We start from the raw sequence: 22,068 nt of genomic DNA, 5'->3' as shown, positions 1-22,068 counted from the left end.
TACTAGTTTATAAATCACTTCACTGTGATGCACCCAATTACATGGTGGACATGCTCATAAGATACACACCAGCTAGACCCCTACGGTCTAGTGGCACGGAACTTTTAATAGTGCCAGAGGCTAGGACAAAGAGATTTGGAGGATCAGCTTTTAGCATATATGCTCCTAGATTGTGGAACACCCTACCTGAGGGCCTGAGGTTGTCTAAAACTCAGGACATTTTTAAGCGTGACCTCAAAACCTACTTATTCAATGTCGCCTTTTGATACTAAGGGAGACATTGGACATTATAGAACTAGGATCACTAGGCCATTACACCATACTCGTGTTTTTGAGATTTGTATTGACAGGAAAATGGACCCAGGTGCTGATGAGGCACTGTCAGCTCCAAATAGCACCTAGAGCAGTACTGGAACCGATACAAGGGTGTACCAGGACCACCATCAGGTTGTATTGCTGTCATCTTTACTGTCTCTATTGTGTTGTTGCATCATAACTGTGCTTAAGTTTCTCTTTTGGCAGGACCTGTGACCATACTGGATGCAGAACGATGCAAATACAACACAACATTTATGGACAGTGTGTACGCCGATAATATGCAAGGAATTTTTCCTGGATACATGGTGTACAGGTTTTTGCCCTTGCTTGCTTGCTTTGTGCCGGTGGTCCTGGCCTCCCCTGGACCGCTGGGTACTGGTAAGCAAACTGGCTAGTAGTCGCTCTATTGGTAGAGGGCTGCAAGGGAATTTTTTCCTGGCTACATAGTATACAGGTTTTTTACTTTTACCTGCTCGCGGCTCTGTCAGTATTGATTGATTGATTGACTGATTGACTGAACATTTTCATTGTGTGAAGCGCATTGAGTTACATCTTGTAAGAAATGCGCTTTACAAATAAAATTTGATTTGATTTGATTTTGATTTACTGTATGTTCTCTATGGATGTCATCATGGTCTGCTCTGCATAAAGAGCACATAGGCCTATAGTGTGTTTTCCGTTCAATGCCCTTACACGCAAACGTGTAACTCGGATATGCAATTCTCCATTGTTAAGGTTAGGGTTAACAGTTGACATGAATGTTATAGTTGCACCCATGTTTCTGTAGTCATGATTTAGCCTTCATGTCTGATCTGAAAGAGAGGCCAGTAAAGGCCCTATAAGAAGGCTTGGGTGAGGAGTATGCTGTACTGTACTGTAGGGAGAGAACACTCTGGCCCGGACAAGATGGAGGCACAGCAAGACAACACCACACACCCTGGGAGTCTCCCAGCTGGCGTGACACAGGACCATCTGTGTGTCTATTTACCAGAATGAGCTATGTGTGTGTGTGTGTGTGTGTGTGTGTGTGTGCATACATGCGTGTGTAATTATATATAGGACAAAGAATTAAACAAAACATGTGAAATACACGCAAGCACGCTCAGTGAATGCCACCAACACAGTACTCTCTATACTATTAAATACTGTAAGCCTCTATCACAAGAAGGGCTTTACACTTCAGCTGCAAAAACAAAGTGTGCTTGAGAGATGAAATAACTCAGCCACACTGGCATGTCCACATGGCTATTAGGCCCTTCGCAGCGAAGGAGACGTAGAAGGCATCTAAAACATAAAACACAAGCAATTTCCCTCCTATGACCTTTGCCTCATATAGAATTGCAAATGTGATTATCTCTTTGGCGAGTTAAGCGGTTGAAACTGTAAACCTTGGTGAATGTTTGGCCTGTTCTTGTCTTACATGAGCTCAAATTCACTTCTTTCACGTGATGGTCCTCATGGCACTAATGACATTGCAGGCTGATGCATACAGGGGCACAGTGTAGCCTGGACTAGTCTTCTCCTGTCACTCTGCCCACCAGGCCACTTGTAAACAACATGCCAGTGGGCAGAGAAGAACACGGTGCCTTAAAATAAACCAGCCAAGGAGGCTTGGCTTGGATGAGAAGACCATAAAATCTTGAGATGGTTGGAGTTGATCACCACAATCATTTGACACATTGGCATTAAATAACCCTGCACCTGTTCTCCGTGCCCAGTGGCCCCTGTGATGTCTCCTGCTACCCTGAGACTGGTGTGGACTACGGGGTCTCTCTGAATGTCTAACTTTATAAATGTTTTTATATATTATTATATACATATAATTGAATGGGGAAGTGTGTCAAAACTTTTGACTGGTACTGTATTTCAATGTGTTAAATTGCATAGTCATCCTGTTCATCTGCTTTGGCTCTTTTATCTTTAACTGTCCTTGGGCACAACAAGACTATAAATATGACGTATGGTGCCAAACTTCCAACACGTGGCTAGTGCTATTAGCCTCCTTTATCTGATCAGGGCCAGGATTGCTCCACAGCCAATGATGCTCATTCAGATAGTCCTAACATGTCAATGAGGTGCCAATAGATCAGAAGGACTGCACTGATAGAACACGTCCGCATCATCGGTATCTTAGTTAAGACATCGATCTTGCTTTAATCAATTCAAATGTAATTCTTCATTCGCTTCTTCCCACTCACTAATGCATTGCATCATGAGCAGTTTCATTGCTTTATCAAGTTGTTCAGAGAGAAAGAGAGCTGGTACAGTACTGTATGAATCAAGCATCTGTTCAAGCGTCTGTTTAAAAAATTCCACTTTCCACAAATAATGTTTTGAATGTAGTTTATTTTATTAAAAAGACCAGGGTGCAAATATGAAATTAAAAAAAATAAAGACAAGCATATAATTTTTAAGCATTTTAATACAAACTTAACAATATAAACTATTTCAGTCCCTCTTGACATGTAAGACACTGACTCAAAATACTTTGTTATACCGTATTTTTATCAAGTATTGCACAATGTAGGTACAAAATTAATATTTATACGATTACATTTTGTCCATAATATAGCAAAATCTTTCAACTCTTAACAGAAAATACAACTTTTGTTTCAGAAAAAGCAAATATTCCTACACTTGAACTCCACCACTAAGGAATACTCTGTACACAATCTTTAGAATATTTGATGTATTTTAAAGATGGATTTCTTTAACAATTCTTATCTTTAAAAAAACAAAAATAACGAAAAGCTGCTGCAGCCATCACAGATCACTGGAGTAGTAAAAAGATATAAATGCAATACCATGTCATAGAAACAATATATACTCTGATATCTTACAAACTCTGTACTAAATTAAATTATACATTTAGAAAAGGACCAAGTAACCCCATTTAGTAGTGCCAATTCATAAAAACCAGCCATGTCTTACCACCTGTAAAATACTGTAAGAGGCCAAAACTTGAAGCTTGTTTTTTTCTTCACGTTTGAGTATTTTTCTCTCGAACATACTGTAGTAAAAAATTATTTTGTGCTTGGTTGGCAAAAAGGAAAGAGAAAAACAATGATGCATGTTGAATTTAAGTAACCAAGCTTGGACATGTTTGTACAACAAGCTTTTAGTAGAAACAAACTCAAGGGGGCAGAGAAAAAACACCCTTGGGCACATGCGCTTCACTGACTAGAACAAAGTTCTCATCGGATGCTCGCTATTTCCTTGAAAGTCCTGTTTGTAAATGTGCGTTTGTTTTCCCTTCTCTTTGAGCCACCGTCATTCATAAATAACATCTTCACGTGTTTAGTTAGCCATCACTGGCTGGAATTGCTGGTTAGAATACTGCATGTTGCTCAGACTGAAGTTGAGCCCATCCATAAGGGACTTGTCGTTGAGGCCTCCATAGGCCGCGAACATGTCAAGGGCATTGTTGTACTGCAGTGGACTGAGGCTGAGTGAACCCTCACCAGGGAACACCGCCCCAGGGCTCCCCTGGCCCTGGAGGCTGGGGAACACAAACTCCTTGGCGTTGGGAGAGAGAGCTGAGGCCTTCTGCTGAGTCTGCTGCTGCTGGCCCAGGCCCAGGCCATACAGAGAGTGCATGGAGGTGGAGATGGCTTTCTGCTTCAGAAGGGTGTTCACATTCAGGCCCAAGTTGGTGGGGGAGGTGCGTGCTGCCTTGTTGTTGTTGTTGTTGTTGCCGCCGCCGCCACCACCACCATTGCCACCATTGTTGTTGTTGCGGCCACTGCTCTTCATTTTAGTGGAACCGAACTTGGTGGCAGCGAAAGTGGCAGTTGTGAAGGTTAAGGGCTGGGTGGAGCGTGGCATGAAGGAAGGACTGACAGAGGCAGACTGCCCGAAGGGAGGTGAAGGTGAGCTGGACTCGGAGGACACCCCGACCGGATCACTGATTGGCATGAAGACCTGGGCCTCCGGGTTAAAGCTGTTCTTGATCTCCTTGTCAAGCTCGGACCCATTCTCATTGTTATCATCCACATAGAGCACCTTGACCGGTCCCTTCTCCCCAATCTGGTAGGAAACCTCAAACGGGTCGATCCAAACACTTAGGTCCTGAGGGAGGTTATTCCGGACGTCTTCAATGTCCAGGCCGCTCTCTTTGGCTGCCTGCTCCACCACGGGGTCGACCTTCTCCCCTACGTGGATGCACCTGAATCCTGAACCTTTGTATGGCTTATCTGGGTACCAGTGGCCCTCATATTTATTTTTCAGCTGTCTCTCAAGCTCTTCGCCGAAGATATTCACACGTCGCCGGGGGAGTTTGTTATACAAATAGGAAATAATAAAGTTGAGTGCTACTTGGATTTCAAGCTGCATAGCTGCTTCACGGTTGCAGGTGTTTCTTTTTCCTTTAGCGAAATGCTTTGTTCGAGTGTTGCAAAAACCTCCAAGGCAGCAGTGATCAGTTTGGGCCACACAGAGAAACCAAAAATAAGTGCTGATTGCTGGAAAAGATACCCTTCCTTCTACAGGGTAAGATTCTTGATCCTAGGAGGAGAGGAGAAAGAGGCAATAATTAATACTCATGAAGTCGAAGCAAATCATTGTAATGACAACACTGTTACAGCTTTAAAACTACTGGCCAATAATACATGTGTTGATCAAGTTACATTTGCTTAGCAAGCACAATGGTCCGATACAGTTACTGTCATTCACATTATTATTGTCTTTCCGCACTCTATACAATTCCTTCTCTTCACTGCTTTGCTGTATTTCAGGAGTTCAACATTAAACGCTATAAATAAACCTACTGACTCACAAACAGGGAGTCTGCAGTACATGTGCACTGGCGTAATGTTTAACATCATTGACAGATAAAAGCAGACCCAGTTGACCTCTGCTGAGTGGTAGTTCATGGGCTTTGGTTGTAATTATGTATTTAAATAATGTTCTATTAATAGTCTCCCCCCCCCCGGCATCGACTCCCACTAAAACACCTAACACACATTAATGAGACTGATAAACTAGTGAGTAGTCAGTAGGACTAGTATCTACGCACCAACCCTACCCTGCAAACTAAAGGGTCTTTCAATAGATGAACTATCATCACAGAAGGGTTATTAGCCAAGCCTATTACATAATAATGCTCATGAATTGAATTTCTTATCACGGTCAAAGACGCCTCACTCCTCTACAAACACGGAATATTAAGACAACTCATTGGGCGAGATGATAGTGCGAACAAAAAAAGTATAATTCCTTGGCTGGCTAATATGAGTCATAGCCAGCCCTGCTCGGGTGCTATCATTTGACTTCTCAGCGGTCGCAGATACGCGTGTTATATATATTATTATATTATATATATATTAGCTCGTGTGTCCGAGGCCAGGGAGGGTGTGAAGGGAATGGACGGTCGTACGGTCGGGAGCACCATGGCCAGAGCCATTGCTAAGCGTTGAACACTAGCCTGCTCCCAATCATATCAATGGAAAGCAATATAAAAAGGAGATGGCTCACTAACGGTCACACTGAAAGGTGCCACTTTTTCCCCATAGCTTGATAACGATTGACAATTAATACAGGTTTTTATTATAACACGCTTATAACCCTAGCTTAATCACCAGGTGAGTAGTGTTGGTTTAAAAGGGTGCGTTCACTGGTCGGGTGACCAACTGACTCCCAACAAACTAGTCCGATCAAAGCCAGATACTAGACAGCTTGTAGTCTTCGGTGATAGAGCAAGCGATACACATATTTGACTTGATAAGATAGCCATCTAACATTACTGTGATTCGCGGAACTAATAACGAAGCAAAAAGCAGCATACTTACATTTACTGGAGTCGAGACAGCTGTGACGAATGATGGCTATCTGGCAAAAACAACGTTTGTACAACGACGCTATCAGCAGCTAATGTAATGAGGTACACCGTCAGTTAGCGACCTTCTTGTAGAAAATATTTGTGTTGCTGTGGTGTATTTAAAATATTATTCCAGTCGGGATTGTTTTGTGGGGGATATTTAATTGTCTCTCCGTAGGTTACCAAGCCAACTCCCCACTGCTTGGGAGTTTTTACAACTCTGCCCTGTGGAAGAGGATCGGCTTGGTTATATAGTAGTCCTCCGCCACGGACACAAAGTAGGCGGTGATGCGGCTTTCAGAGGTCAACACTCGATTCAGGTATGTGATTGGTCAAGCGCGGATTTCGTCATGCCACAACTATTTCAATTTACATTGCGATTGGGTGTTTCTTGAGTCAGTCACTAGCAAGGCTCTATTTACGGTAGTGGTTAGACTTTTCATGTGCGTCGAATCAAACCAACCAGCTAGTTACGTTACATGCTATTATGTTGAGCCTTTTTGAAATATAGAAAATGTATATGTAATCTGTTTATGTGGTAACATTGAAAAATCCCAAGTCACAATGTGTCACAAATAATGGATGAGAACATTTTCTATCAAAGCGTATTTTTGAATCATTCACATTCACAAGTTATTTAATCTGCAATCAGCGAATTTGCTGGAAATCGATCACCAGGCAAGACAAAAAAATATGAGCGGTAGCAAACACATTTGTAGAGAGGGAGAAATAGGCCTACGTGGGCACTTTAGCGGAGGGACACGTATCACTGAGTAGGTTAGGTTTGTGCTTCTCCCTTTACGCACGTTGGGCCATTCGCTGTGAAACTTACCAATGACATTTGGATATGCCTTGTTGTGACTGAACGCCTTCAGCCACACACGCCTCTATTTAGAAATCTAACCAACTGTCACTTAAGGCAAATGTTCAGCCACAATTAAACATCTTTATTTATTTGTGCATGCTGGGCTGGAGAGAAATGCATAGGGCAGATATATAGGCATTATACATCTCAGAATAAGTCATCTTCTGTTTTAAACACATTAAACTTCATATTGTTATCTATAGGCGTACAGTTCTTTTAGTTCCCCTTGGCAAATGTTTCCACACTATTCTTATGATTAAACTCTCCATGTTAAGGTCAGAGTCTGTGTGGGACTGTGAGAGTAGCTTCTTACATAATGGCCCGGCTCTCTCTGTGCTTCCCACTCACAGCAGCTGTGTAGGGCTTAAGCTCTCTCTGCCAGGCCTAAGGTGTTTTACGTCATAGCCTGTTCTTACCTAACATGGACTCCAGAGCCCTGTGTTTGCACAATAAACAAAACGCCACATGAATTATGCAGCTGGCAAATGGGGTGAAAAGGGGAGATTTTGTTGGGGACTGGAGTTGAGGCAGACAGTAATTCCTGCCCCAAATACCCAAACAAAAGGTGACATAATGTATCTCAAATTGTCTCTCTAGTTGTTTTTCAGTCCAATTTAGAGGGCAGACGTCATTGCTGTGCAGTGGGGAGAAAGCAGCAGGTAGTACAGTCAATACAATCTCAGTAGCGATTATGACTGACATCAATCAATAATAATTCATTGACTGTGTGTCCGGCTACATTATTTTGCAACAGTATGTTCCTCTCTATTCTCAGGCAGCAAGACATGTTCTACCATCCATCACTCTAACACCACACCACAGGATATGAGAACACGACACAACACAACACAACACAACACAACACAACACAACACAACACAACACCAACACGACACGACACGACACGACACGACACGACGCAACACAACACAACACACAACACCACACCACAGGATATGAGAACACAACACAACACAACACAACACAATACAACACAACACAACACAACAACACACAGCACAACACAACACAACACCCACACAACACCAACACAACACAACACCAACACAACACAACACAACACCCACACAACACCAACACAACACCACACCACAGGATATGAGAACACAACACAACACAACACAACACAACACAACACAACACACAGCACAACACACAGCACAACACAACACAACACAACACACAACACAACACAACACAACACACAACACAACACAACACCAACACAACACAACACAACACACAACACAACACAACACAACACAACACAACACACAACACAACACAACACAACACAAAACACAACACAACACAACACAACACACAACACAACACAACACAACACACAACACCAACACAACACAACTCAACACAACACAACACACAACACACAACACAACACAACACACAACACAACACACAACACAACACAACACACAACACAACACACAACACAACACAACACCAACACAACACAACACAACACAGCACAACACAACACAACACAACACACAACACCAACACAACACAACACCAACACAACACCAACACAACACACAACACACAACACCAACACAACACAACACAACACAACACACAACACAACACACAACACAACACACAACACAACACAACACAACACAACACACAACACAACACACAACACAACACAACACAACACAATGTAACACAACCCAAAACAACACACCACACAGCACAACACAACAGAGTGTGTGCAGTATGCCAGACATCCTAGTGGCCTTGCACAGCTTGCTCTAGGCTCTGGTCTACTGGGTGAGCTACAGTCATTTGTTTAAAGAGGATGTATGACAGCTCAAAGGGGCAGGAGGAGGTGGGGGCTGGCTTGGTGTCCCTCAGTCTCTCTGAGTCAGAGTACTGGATCTGCTGTCTGAGACTGCTGGCTCTGGGCTGTGTGGTGAAAAGAGAGCATGTCGGGCACCTGGATGGCGTAGCTCACTAAGGCGCATGCCATGTAACCAGGGTCTCTGGTTACATTTTGGCCATCGACCTATCCTGCATGTCATCCCTCCTCTCTCTCACCCATCCTTCCTGTCAATCTTTACTGTCTCTATCCCAATAAAGCAGAAATGCCCTAAAAAACCTTTTTTAAAAAGAGCATGTCTGCTGCTAACTGTTCATTTTCAACTGTGTAGCCTTCAGTAGTCGTTCAGTTTTTTTTTACTATCATGCTTTGGTTCAAATTGAGTCATACTAGACTCTATTTGTGTTCTGTTGTGTAGAGCAAACACCACTTTAGAGCTGTTGGGTCATGGGACACGTGCCCACAGGAGTGTTCTAGGTCCCAGATTGTGTCTCTGCAGGAGTGAGAGATGAGGCCCCGCCAGGGAGGATCCTGTGTGATGGACGCCATGAACACACTCTCAAACACACGCGGCAGGAGAGTTGGAGAGCGACCAAAGACACCAGAGCAGGGCAGGGCTTAAATCGCTGTGGTGAAAATGAGCGTGATTATGACTCAAATATTAAGCTCACTAGCATTGCCACGGTACTGGAACGGTTGGATTAATACGACCACACTAAACAAATTTGTTGCTATCAGTTAGTATCAGGACTTTGAGCAGCAACAGTAATTATGTAATGTGGTATGAGTCATAGGCTGGGCCTACAGGATGGACTGATTGAATATCACCACATACACTGTGAGCAGTGACTTATTATGATGGTATATGACCACAGCACCGTTTCTCTCAGGCAGAGAGATTCTATGGAGACCAGAGGAGGCTGGTGAAGGTAGAAATCGGAGGACAGTCTCATTCCAATGCAAGGAACGAAACGAGGTATGGTATCAAACATGTGTAGACAGGCTCATTGTAATGTATGGAAAAGAACACGTGTTTGATATCATTCCTCATTCCATTCCATTCCATGCATTTCTACCTTCACCAGCCTCCTCTGATGGAGACATGCTGTAACAATGCAATAAACAATCAGAACAGACAGTACTAGGCCTGTCTTATTGTTGTTCTAAATGGTTGCATTCAGGTGATAAGATATTCCCTTGCTGTGGATCTGGCAGGCTTGAGGGAGGTAAACAAACTCAGTAAGAATCCTCTGTGAAGTCAGTACACCGCATTTTCTCCTCTTTTCACCTAGCTGTGTGAACATATTTCTCATTTTCTCTTCTCTTTCTTTTTGTTATACAGTACACTCTGGAGGTTTCATTCTTTTGAAATTAGGGCTGTAAAGTATATATTATATGAATACTTTGCATAATGTAAAGTATCATGTATCATATTAGATTGGACAGATTAATCAATTAGTTTAATTGATTAGGACAGATTGGACAGATTAGTTGGCAACTAGGGGGGAATAGTGATTTCTATCAATTTCAAGCGCAAGAAGTTGATTTGGAAGCCACCCTTAATGGTTAACTAAAGTAAAGTAGCCTATTACTCCCCCAATTCTGGGTTTGTTGTCTAGAAATGTTTAGAAAATCTCTGACTTCCTTAAATGCAAGATCTAAATTAATATATCACAATTTCACATTAGATGAATGAGTAGATGAATCAACTAATAGAAAAAAAAAATCAAATGACAGCACCACTCCAACTGCTTTGATATAACACATCATACAGAAACAGTATACTGCATATTCAGATCAAACTATATTCCTCTGGTGTCATACTGTTTCTTACAATAGAGAGCTCTCTATCGAATGCTCTCTATCGAACGGTGTTACCATTCATATCGTGTGGATCAAGGACTTAGTGAGAATAATTACTATTCAGAAATAATCTTTGACAATAATAATCTAAGATTACACAGTTCGCAGAAATGTACAGCTTTTCGCACAGACACTGGTAATGGTATACCATTCCTTATTCCGTTCTCTGCATTATAATGAGCTCATCCTCCGATGTCTACCTCCACTAGCCTCTGGTATATAGCGTGTCACTTTGAGGGGTGAGAGACTAATACTGCAAATGTGACTAATGAATTGTACACAGTCGACCTCATGCATCAGGTGAATGGGGTTCCTGGGGATTAAGAACTACTTCCTGTTCTGTTGTTTACACATGCTGCGGCAGGGAGAGGGAGGGCTTTGAGCCCTGTCACACACTCCTGCCAAGATGCTGGAATGTCATTAATATAAGCAGTGTTAATACCTGCCCCAGCTAGCCCTCCCCCCCCCATCTCTACACACACGGCATACACAAACACACACACACACACACACACACACACACACACACACACATGCACACATGCGCGTGCACACACACACACACACACACACACACACACACACACACACACACACACACACACACACACACACACACACACACACACAGCCCTCTAAGTGTGGGACTCAGCTGAATGTAGACGCTTTGAGGGTGTTTGTGTGGGTTCAGGGATAAAGTCAAACATTAATATGTAATAATTGCATATTAAAAGAAGTGTTACCATTCATTTGGAGGGTATTCATATTCTTACCAACTCAAGAGCACAATGCTATTTCATATGAGCTAGGTTACAATGTCTTAAAGCCAATATACTGTAGATTAATATAAATCCATCTCAGGGAGGAGTGTTACGCAATGTATATAAAGTGTCAGTGGGATCATCGCTGCTCCTCTTTTTAAATACCATTCTGCTCCATATTTGGTTTCATGTTGAGGATTATGTTTAGCATGCCGAGCGCAGTGTCATGAATCATCCAACAGAACAGAGGCACATTAAGCCTAATGACACCGGCGTGGCACAGACACGGAGACCAGATCTGTGTGTGTTTCCCTGCCGCCGTCGACAGTATACCCCAACGGTGTGGGCTTTCGCAGTCAGATCGACTTTGAGAAATTCAATTACGCTCCGAAATGAACAGCCAGAGCTTGTGGATGGAATGGGTTTTAGAGCAAGAGCCATCCATTGCATTGGGAATGTGTCACATTGCCATGAATACTGAATGGAGTCTGATACGTTATAGGCACAGACTCCCTGTCAATGTGATTTGTATTTTTATCCTACCTACTCCACTTCCATCTGGACTCTGACCTTCCCCCTCTTCCCTCACACCGCAATCCTTTAAACAGATTCCGGTCCTCTCTCCGCTCTGTTAGAATCAAATAAAATTTCGGTTCTGGGATACACATAGAGGGAATTAATGGCAATGAGATTTACATAATACAGATTTACATGTCTAGTAAGTCAAGTAAAATGTCTACCCATAAAATGCTGCATAAATATCACAACAGTTATTACAATACACTGTATACGACAGTGGAAGGTTGGTGAAGGTAGAAATCGGAGGACAGGCTCATTGTAAAGCATGGAACGGAATTAGTAATGGTATCAAATGTTTGATCATTCCTTTCCATGCATTACAATGAGCCTGTCCTCCTATTGTATATCTAAACCAGCCTCCCCGATCTATAACCAGGCTGCCTTACTGTCCCCACTACTTAAACACATGTGCATGATGGCTTTGTATCTCGACCTGTGTCCCTGTACATCCAATGGCTACTTACTAGACGGAGTAGAATGAGCACAAACCCTCTATTGAGAAGCCTTCATTCTTGTTTGCCAGAAATGATGTCAATGTAGTCATGGCAACTATTCTTACAGATTACCCCTGCTCTTCTGTGTTGAGAGTAGCACTCAAGTGCTATTTTTCCCCTCAGCCAAATGTCAGATCCCGTTTCTTTAATGGCAATGAGCGCTTCTCTACAACTGGTGCAAGAGCACCCTTACCACGGAGGGAGTAGATAAGACTAAAAAGGCCAAAGAGTCAGACATTCATTGGAGTAACAGAGTTATCTCAGTTCTGTTCAGAGTTAATCTCCTTTCTCTCCCCTCCCTTCACATAGTTTGGAGGAGGGTGAACGGTGGGCTCTACATCAGGGGTCCAGTTGGCTGTTGAGAGAGTGTAATAGTTTGTTATTGTCATGCTTTGTTCACCTGTTTGCTTGTTTACTTGTGGTAACACTTTCTTTGGATAGTCCATAATAACATGTTACTGTAAGTGTCTACTATAAAAGAGTGCTCATTGGATTCAAGCAACTTACTTTTGACATGGAATGTCACCATGGCAGTATAGCTTTTATCTTGAATGAAGACTAATATGCAATGTAAACAAGACACAGATCTCTTGAGAGCAGGGGAGGCTGGCGGAGGCAGAAATCAGAGAACAGGATCATTGTATGGAATGGATGTGTTGAAAACCTTTCCTCAGTCCGTTCCATGCATTACGAGCCCATCCTTCGATTTCCTACCTCCACCACCAGCCTGTCTTGGTTGAGAGACTGGATGAGAGAAAGCACCACCTCTGTGCTTTTTTGTGGTTCTCAGACCGTGTATTTTCTCCCGTTTAGAGGGCTGATTCAGTACTGTTGGTGTAACGAGAGGAGGTGGAGCCATATTTCGCTGATGGATGTCCTTTGATAACCCAGGAGAAAGGTGATAGGCTGGGCAAGAAAGCATGAGAGCACAAAAAGAAACATGAGGCAGAAAAGGAGTGTTTTAGGCATCTGCTGTATGTATCTGCATCAGCAACTCACCGTTTTAATCACTTGGGGAAGCATTTAGAGGAGAGAGAGAGAGAGAGAGAGAGAGAGAGAGAGAGAGAGAGAGAGAGAGAGAGAGAGAGAGAGAGAGAGAGAGAGTGAGAGAGAGAGAGAGAGAGAGAGAGAGAGAGAGAGAGAGAGGTGGGGGTGATGGTGACATTGCACTTCGCCTGGGAACTTAGAGCTATTTCTGGAAACCACACAGAGATACAGTACAGTACAGTACTTTTAGAAAAGTAATCCCTCATGGTTGTGATCATTTCTGTGCATTTAGGAGATTGCAAATGGAAAATGTTAAATTGCCTTTTATTGCCAAAATAAGATTTCATGAACTAAATGTCAGGTCACTTCCTTTGTGTGTTCTCATAGTTAGAATAGACAGTGGAGGCTGGTGGAGGTAGAAATCGGAGGACGGGCTCATTGTAATGCATGGAATGGAATGAGGAATGGTATCAAACACGTGTTTGATACTAATCCTCCGATTTCTACCTCCACCAGCCTTCACTGGAATACAATAAGGCCCAACTGTCAGCGATGCCTCCTAATTGAGCACTTGAACAAAAGCTTTTAGATGTGAGTGTGTTTGGCCTTTCCCAATTACAGAAAGCCAGCCAGTGCAGTCAACCCCCCCCCCGTCCTCACACTTTGATCCATCAATCAACCCCCCCGTCCTCACACTCTGATCCATCCAAAACCCATGTGTCCCCCTGTGTTACACCACCTCCTGTGAGTACAATACAAAAGGCCACACAAGGCCACACCAGTGCTCACCACAATAACACTCTGTTGGCTCCATCTTGGGAAGCCGGCTGTGTTGAGAAATATGTACTGGCTAGTGGGTTCTCAGCCAGGCACTGCACACTCACAGAGAGGGACATTCCTTCTGCTTGGCTGCTGATGTAATGCGATTAGTAGTAAAAGGCCGCTCCACAGAGCGTGATAGCTTCTTGTCATAATCCTGTTTCCTAATGCATGTTTTGAAGAGGTAAGTTCATTCATATGTTTGCATGTTGTGTAAGCTCTTTCATATGTTCACGTAAAGATTATTCTTTCAATGGCAAACACTACTTGTTTTCTTCCTTCCTCTAGCACTGTGACTGCCGATGGTTCTTATCAAAGGTTTTACTTACGATGACTGATGTGTAGTTGATTCACTTACTTGAGACAAATGTACTGACTGTAAGTTACTTTTGATAAAAGCGTCTGCTAAATGGCATAAATGTTAATGTAAATGTAGTGATTTAAGGTTAGGGTAAGTCTTCTGTACTTTTGATATAATGTATATATATATATTTTGCTGGCATGGATCTGTGTGCTTTTCACTTGTCAGTAAATGGCAGCTCCACTGCCTGCATGTTTGTTTTGTGGTGTGTGTGTGTGTGTGTGTGTGTGTGTGTGTGTGTGAGTGTGTGTGTGTGTGTGTGTGTGTGTGTGTGTGTGTGTGTGTATGTGTAAGAGTGTGTGTGAGTGTGTGTGTGTGTGTGTGTGTGTATGTGTGTGAGTGTGTGTGAGTGTGTGTGTGTGTGTGTGTGTGTGTGTGTGTGTGTGTGAGTGTGTGTGTGTGTGTGTAAGGGTGTGTACCACACAGTTTCATTTCTGTCTGTGAAAGGAGGTCTGTGGTGCCAGCTGGGTATTGACGTCTAAAAGTAGATTTCTGTGTGTGTGTGTGTGTGTGTGTGTGTGTATGTGTGTGTGTGTGTGAGTGTGTGTGTGTGTGTGTGTGTGTGTGTGTGTGTGTGTGGACAGTACACACACGCCTGTATTGATGAGTCTCAGTGGAGGCTATTGGAGGCAGAAAACGGAGGACGCGTCTCATTGTACTGTATGGAAGGGAATGTTGAATGGGATCAGACACATGTACCTCTCCCTGGGACCAAACACATGTACCTCTCCCTGGGACCAGACGCCAGAGGGATGGGGGACATGGATGAAACACTGAAGTATTCCACAGAGACAAGAGGCCAGGAGGAGATCCGTGGAGGCTGGTGGAGGTAAGAAATCAGATGGAATGGAGCAGTAAGGGATGGTATCAAACACACATTGCAATGAGCCCGTCCTCTCACTTCAACCTCTGCCAGCCTTCTTTGATGAGAATACTTCCCTGCAGATTCTGTCTAGCCTCACCTACTGTGACATGGCTATGTTCATGGGGATAGATTGATGACTGTCTTGTGTTTGCCTGCTGCAGTGTTGATCGTCTAGCCTGGCCTGTGGTCTGGGTGGAAAGCAGAGGAGGTCGGTGGATTTCTCCCTCCACCAGCCTTCCCTGGCAGAGAGGGTCTCCTAGCACTGATCCAGGAGCAGGTCTCGCCATAACAGCAGGCAGAGAAGAATGTCACAAGGACGTGGAGGCTGATCCCATGTCTGTGTGAAAAGGCATGAATCACAGATTCTCCCTGATTGAAATGTCGAAAGGTCAAAGAGTCAAAGAGAGTACAGTAACTCTCAAAGTTGTTGTTTTTCTTCTTTTTCTGTCTCTCCTTCCCTTCCCTTCTCTCCCCGAAAACCCTCATCACTCCGCCATCTCTCAACCCTGCCTTTCTCCCTCTCCTTCTCTCTATCGCCATCTTTGCACTCATTCATAGTGTGCCTGCCTGTGTGTCTGGAGCCCAGCCAGTACAAACAGCTTGAGCAAACCTGCTCTCCAGAGCTGGGTTCATGCAGGTCTGTGTTCCTACCCACTGACATGAGTCTTTGTCTGTGCGTGTTGTGTGTGTGTGCGTGTGTGTGAGTGTGTGTGTGTGTGTGTGTGTGTGTATCCTACCCACTCACATGACTGTGAATGTCCAGGACACTGTGCCACAGGGTCAGCACGTACATCCTCTTTTTAAATGCAAACAGGACAGGGTCAATGAGACTTGCACACACACACACACACACACACACACACACACACACACACACACACACACACACACACACACACACACACACTGTCATCATGATTATAACTTCCTTTTTCTTCTGCCGGTGCTCTTCAAATCATAAAGATACAGTTTGACACTGCAAATGCTAATTTGTATTGAGTTTTCATGTTTCAGGGTTTCTCTTTAGAAGGGTATTCACTCGTGAAATTGTGTCCCTGTTTCACTGCATAAGTTAGATTCTGTTTTCCAAACATGTCCTCCAATCCATCTGTCTGTCTGTGTGCGTGTGTGTGTGTGTGTGTGTGTGTGTGTGTGTGTGTGTGTGTGTGTGCGTGTGTGTGTGTGTGTGTGTGTGTGTGTGTGTGTGTGTGTGCGTGCGTGCGTGTGTGTGTGTGTGTGTGTGTGTGTGTGTGTGTGCGTGCGTGTGCGTGTGTGTGTGTGTGTATATGAGAAAGAGAATGAATGAATATTTTATTTGTCTCAGAGGGGGACAAACAAATACGTGAAAGTGTTCAAAAGGACAGGCCAAGTCTCAACTGAGGCTCCTGTCATGTTTCACAGACTACTGACATATTTTCAAGGCATTTTTAAATGAAAACGCATGATATAACTGCTAATGCCACATACTGTATATGAACACCAGGGGAGGCTGGCGGAGGTAGGAATCGGAGGATGGGCTCATTGTAATCCACAGAATGGAATAGGGAATGGTATCAAACACACGTGCACCACTCTTGACTGTGTTTAGATCATCCAATACAAAAGGCAAACCTCTCCCCTGCAACAATTCCACATCTCAACCTATCTGTTCAAATAAATAAATAATCAGATAAATATGGCTTTGGAGAACACTAATCATAAAGAGCGACCGGCAGCTTGGATGAAATGCCAGACCTGCATCTGTGTTCTTGAGCAAGACAGATTGCTGTCATTAATTCCGAGAGCAAAAATAAAGAAATGCATGAACGTCACTCTCAAGCTGTTTAAAAAACCACCTCCAACAGTGAGTCATCCCTTCAACTCTCTGAGCCCTGAGAGAAGGAGCCAGTGCCTCATCACTCTTTCACACACACACACACACACACGCGCGCACACACACACATACACACACACACACACACACACACACACACGCACATACACACACACATACACACACACACACTCACACACATACACACGCACACACAAACACACACACACACACACACACGCGTGCACACACACACACACACACACACACACACACATAAAGTGCATGCTCTTAACACCAACACAGTGTGTCAAAACATTACCGTGATGATGGGACAGTGGGAGGCAACTTAATTGGCCACAGAGTATTCTGCTTTTTCTTCCATTCCATTTGAACATTCTAGACTCAGCCCGTCCTCTGATTTCTACCTCCGCCAGCCTCCACTGAGAGAGATTGATCTGAGCATTGTCTCAAACAGCCCAGTTCCACAGTAACCTATGGATTGCTTACACAAGTGCAGCTCTAGTTTCCACATGTACTGTTAGCAAATGCTAATTCACAATTCAATCTTGTGTTTGTGTATTCATGTATTCTATTATTGGCACAGCGAGCAGTGAACCCAAGATTATAATTGTGTGCAGTCACTGGAGCTGCTGTGGATGATTTCAACAGACACCCTCCTACACTCCCCATGTAGCCTTGCCGCTGTGCGGTTATTACTCTCGCCATGACAACCACATTGAATGATATCAATATCCATATCGGCAGTGATAATGGACGGGGGTCAAAAAAGTGAATCAATAATCTCGCTGGGATCTACAGGGATCCGCGGTGAGACAGGCTTGTATTTCGTTGGCCCAGACCGGAGTGTAACCCCAGCCCAGTGTCAGTCGCTGTCTCTGTCTCGGAGGGGATGGTAGGTGCTCAGTGGGATCCTCGGGACGACCCTGCCCTATACCCTAACCTTAACCATAACTGTTACCTAACCCTAATCTTAGCTCCAATCCTTACCCTAGCTTCAGCCCTAACTCTAATCTCAGGAACTGGATCTCTCCCTGGGTCTCCCTGGGTCCAACGTTAACCCTTGCTCTCAAGCATCCCACTTAGCAATTTACTAGGGCCCTCCCAAGCATCCCGCTTAGCATTTCCTGGAAGGGAATGGAGCAGAGGCCATGCTGAATAGTCACTATTCATGGTTTCACACCCTACACTGTACATTGACTCTCTATTCCCCAGAGCAAACCGGAGCAGACTGGCAGCAGTCAAGATAGGACCTGATGGAGATATTTCTTTTAGAGTAAGCACACTTTGAAGTGGAGTCGAAAGGGGTTCGAAACCAGTCACTGTGTCAACAGGCCAAAGAGAGGGGGATGGGAGAGAGTTAGGAAGAAAAAAGAGAGAGCAAGCAAGAGAAAGAGAAAGAGAGGGCAGAAAGTTAGGGAGAGATGGGAGAGAGAGGAGGCAAGTATGTGTATGAACAATGCCACAGTGTGTGTCTGAGTACACTCACTACAGTGTGTGTGTGTGTGTGTGTGTGTGTGTGTGTGTGTGTGTGTGTGTGTGTGTGTGTGTGTGTGTGTGTGTGTGTGCGTGCGTGTGTGTGTGTGTGTGTGTGTGTGTGTGTGTGTGTGTGTGTGTCGGAGTGTACTGTAGGATATTGTGCCTCCTGAGTCCCTCTCTAGTTTCCAGCCTCTGCTCAGTTTCGCCCTATTTCAGAGTCGACTAATTAATCATGCATTATTGAGAGACAGAGCTGGGTAGTGTAATAGCCTTCACTGCAGTCCCAGCACAACACAGACTCAGGCCCTGATAACTGCTGTGTGTGTGTGTGTGTGTGTGTGTGTGTGTGTGTGGGTGTGTGGGTGTGTGTGTGTGTGTGTGGGTGTGTGTATGTGTGTATGTGTGTGTGTGTGTGTGTGTGTGTGTGTGTGTGTGTGTGTGTGTGTGTGTGTGTGTGTGTGTGTGTGTGTGTGCGGTTTGAAGGGCACTTGAGGTCAGGCAGATAACTCGTAGAAGTGCTTATATTGGCCTCTCTGGGCTTCAGCTGTAGGGACCAGGCCGCTATCATTCCAGATAGTAGAGAGAGTCTTACTCTCCATTTAGATCACAATATCTGTCATTGGAAAGACCTTTGCATGACCTCAGCTAATTAATCACCATAGTCTGTCTTTGTGAAGAGATAAGCGAGGCAGAAACATATTTACGTATAATGAATAAATATATTCTGTTCTATTCTGTTCTATTGTATTCTAAATCCAACATGTTTAAGTCCCTTAAACAGAATGTAAAGAGTAGAGGTAAAAGCATGAGGTAAGGCTTGCTGGTGTGTGTGTTCATCTCTGACCATGCCTCTCCCTGGGACCAGATGCCAGAGTGATGACGGGGGACATGGAGGAAAAGCTGCAGAGGACTTCCACAGAGATTGTGTCACAAGAGACAAGAGCCGAGGGGGAGATCCTATTCTGTATCCACACAGATATGCTGTAATTCTTGAAGAATGCTGCGACTGAAGACATCACTGTTGATCTCTCTTCATCTTATTCTAGGAAGCTAGTGGTTAGCAGGTTAGCAGTGGAGCTTGGCACCACCGCAGGTCACCTGCAGCACACATTCCTTCCTGTTCGCTCGCTCTCTCTTTCTCTCTCTCTCTCTCTCTCTCTCTCTCTCTCTCTCTCTCTCTCTCTCTCTCTCTCTCTCTCTCTCTCTCTCTCTCCCCTGTCCTCGCCCCGGTTCTTGTTCACCAAACACCCTGTCAGACTGCCAGTTCCCTGCTGTGCCCTCCCCCTTCCCCACCCACCCCCTCGCTTGGATAAGGTGGACAAGGACGCACGTACAGGCCTAAACCACCAGCCAGGGGAGGCTGATGGAGGTAGACATCGGAGGACGGGCTCATTGTAGTGCATGGAACTCCTCTGCATTCAACTGAGGAGCTACAAGTAAGGCTCTTACAGTAAGGCTCTGCGGGAGGATTCATTCAGCATGTCAAACAGACAAGTTCAGGGACTGAAACTGACCTGAGAGATACTATGGGGCCAGGAGAAAGCTTTAACGTTATAATATGGACGTTTGGGGTATTCTGCCTGTGACACAATAGCCCTCTCAGTCTCATAAGCCCCATGTTGTTATTGATCCCCTACATTGGGAAGTCAAAGCTTTTCCGTGTTTTTCCACAGATTAACACACAAAAAAAGGAAGAAAAAAGCCACAAGAAGCCTCTTACTGAACAGAACTTGACACGGACCAATAATAAAGAGGATGAGATCGTGGTTTATTCCTACGTGCGGTGGAATCAGATTCTCCGCTCAAAGACAGCTGAGTGACCAGTGAAGACTTAACCTTCTCTCTCTCTCTCCGCAATCAGACGACAACTCAACAAAACTAATCAAACATACTGCACACACACACATTTGAATTTCAACAAACAGAAGAAGCAGAAAGAAGCCATCTGTCCTCTGATTGAGTACTGAGTGGATTGGTGTCGCTCAGCCCCCAGACATGACATGCATCTCTAATATATTATTGATTCCTGTGTCAGGCGGTCTTGGTTGGAGCAATGATAGCACCAGGTTAATGTGAATAGAGAAAACTACATGCTACAGAGAGCAGTCATGGTTGTGTATTGCTTCTACTTGTACACTGATACCAATAGAGGCTGTTGGAAGAAGAAATTCCACTGAATGGAATGAGGAACGGTTCATACAATGAAATCATTACAATGAGCCCGTCCTCCTATGTCTGCCTCCACCAGCCTCCCCTGATCGTTACATAGACAAAATGTTGTCCGTACAGTTGCCTATGTGTAGTGTAGATAGAAGATAACCTCCCATTTCAGTGCCAGGGTTAAACCTCCAGGACACAGCAGAGGATTGCAATACCCTATACTTCATAGTGCTATACTTAGCCATATCTCTTTATGTACAATTTCTCCTAATCTTTTAATTAGATCCATTAGTGGATTTTTTTTTTATTAATTACATTTAGAATATAGTGCCATAATTGAGAAAAATTGAAGCTGCTACACCCATCACATTATCCTTGACTTGTTTCCCAATCATTCCCTTTCCTAAATGCTCCGGAGTTGAGACTCTGCAGTCTCCACAGAAATCAGAGGACGGACTCAGTGTACTGCATGGAATGAAATGAGGAATGATATAAAATCTACCTCTGCCAGCCTCCGCTGATTCACAGGTACCATAAGCCAGCTTGTTCTCCCACCCATCCTAGTATTATTCCTGACACTGTCATCTGCTTATCAGTGAGATAAAACAGCACCACTCAGCTCCAGTGGTCAGCTCACATGAGAGGTGATGTCATTGCTCACCATAACAGGAAGCCATTAAATTGGAGCCGGCTCACTGACAGAGAATGACCCCGATCACGTGATAGAGTGTTAATCACAGCAGACTCAGTCATTCAGTACTTTCCCTATAAGTCAATAGTGGAATGCTATTTTACCGGTGGAAAGGCTGGGAGAGGTAGAAATTGGAGGACACGTGTTTGTCACGTGTTTGTCACGTGATTCCATTCCATGCTTTACAATGAGCCCCCTCCGATTTCTGCCTTCACCAGCCTCCCCTGTATTCTACCAGGATCGTTCTAGTGCAGGGGGTCGTATGGGTGTTTTTGAAACCCCCACATGCTATCTTTTTATAGAGCGGTGGTCC

At 44.1% G+C, this 22,068-nt stretch overlaps 1 protein-coding gene across 1 annotated transcript; it reads right to left on the bottom strand.

The window, feature by feature from the left end:
- Positions 1-2,655: 2,655 nt before the first annotated feature.
- Positions 2,656-6,330, bottom strand: LOC308167414 (protein Tob1-like). Its single transcript, XM_080541833.1, has 2 exons — positions 6,105-6,330; positions 2,656-4,821 (listed from the first exon to the last, which is right to left on the bottom strand). Exon 2 carries the CDS (start codon positions 4,648-4,650, stop codon positions 3,616-3,618), a length of 1,035 nt encoding a protein of 344 aa, XP_080397959.1. The 5' UTR covers positions 4,651-4,821; positions 6,105-6,330; the 3' UTR covers positions 2,656-3,615.
- Between the last annotated feature and the right edge of the window lie 15,738 nt (positions 6,331-22,068).

Source organism: Nansenia antarctica (genome assembly GCF_963989245.1).
Source record: "Nansenia antarctica genome assembly, chromosome: 11".
Taxonomy (NCBI): Eukaryota; Metazoa; Chordata; class Actinopteri; order Argentiniformes; family Microstomatidae; genus Nansenia; species Nansenia antarctica.
Note: the sequence above shows the minus strand (reverse complement) of the source record. Positions and strands in the feature narration are given on the sequence as shown.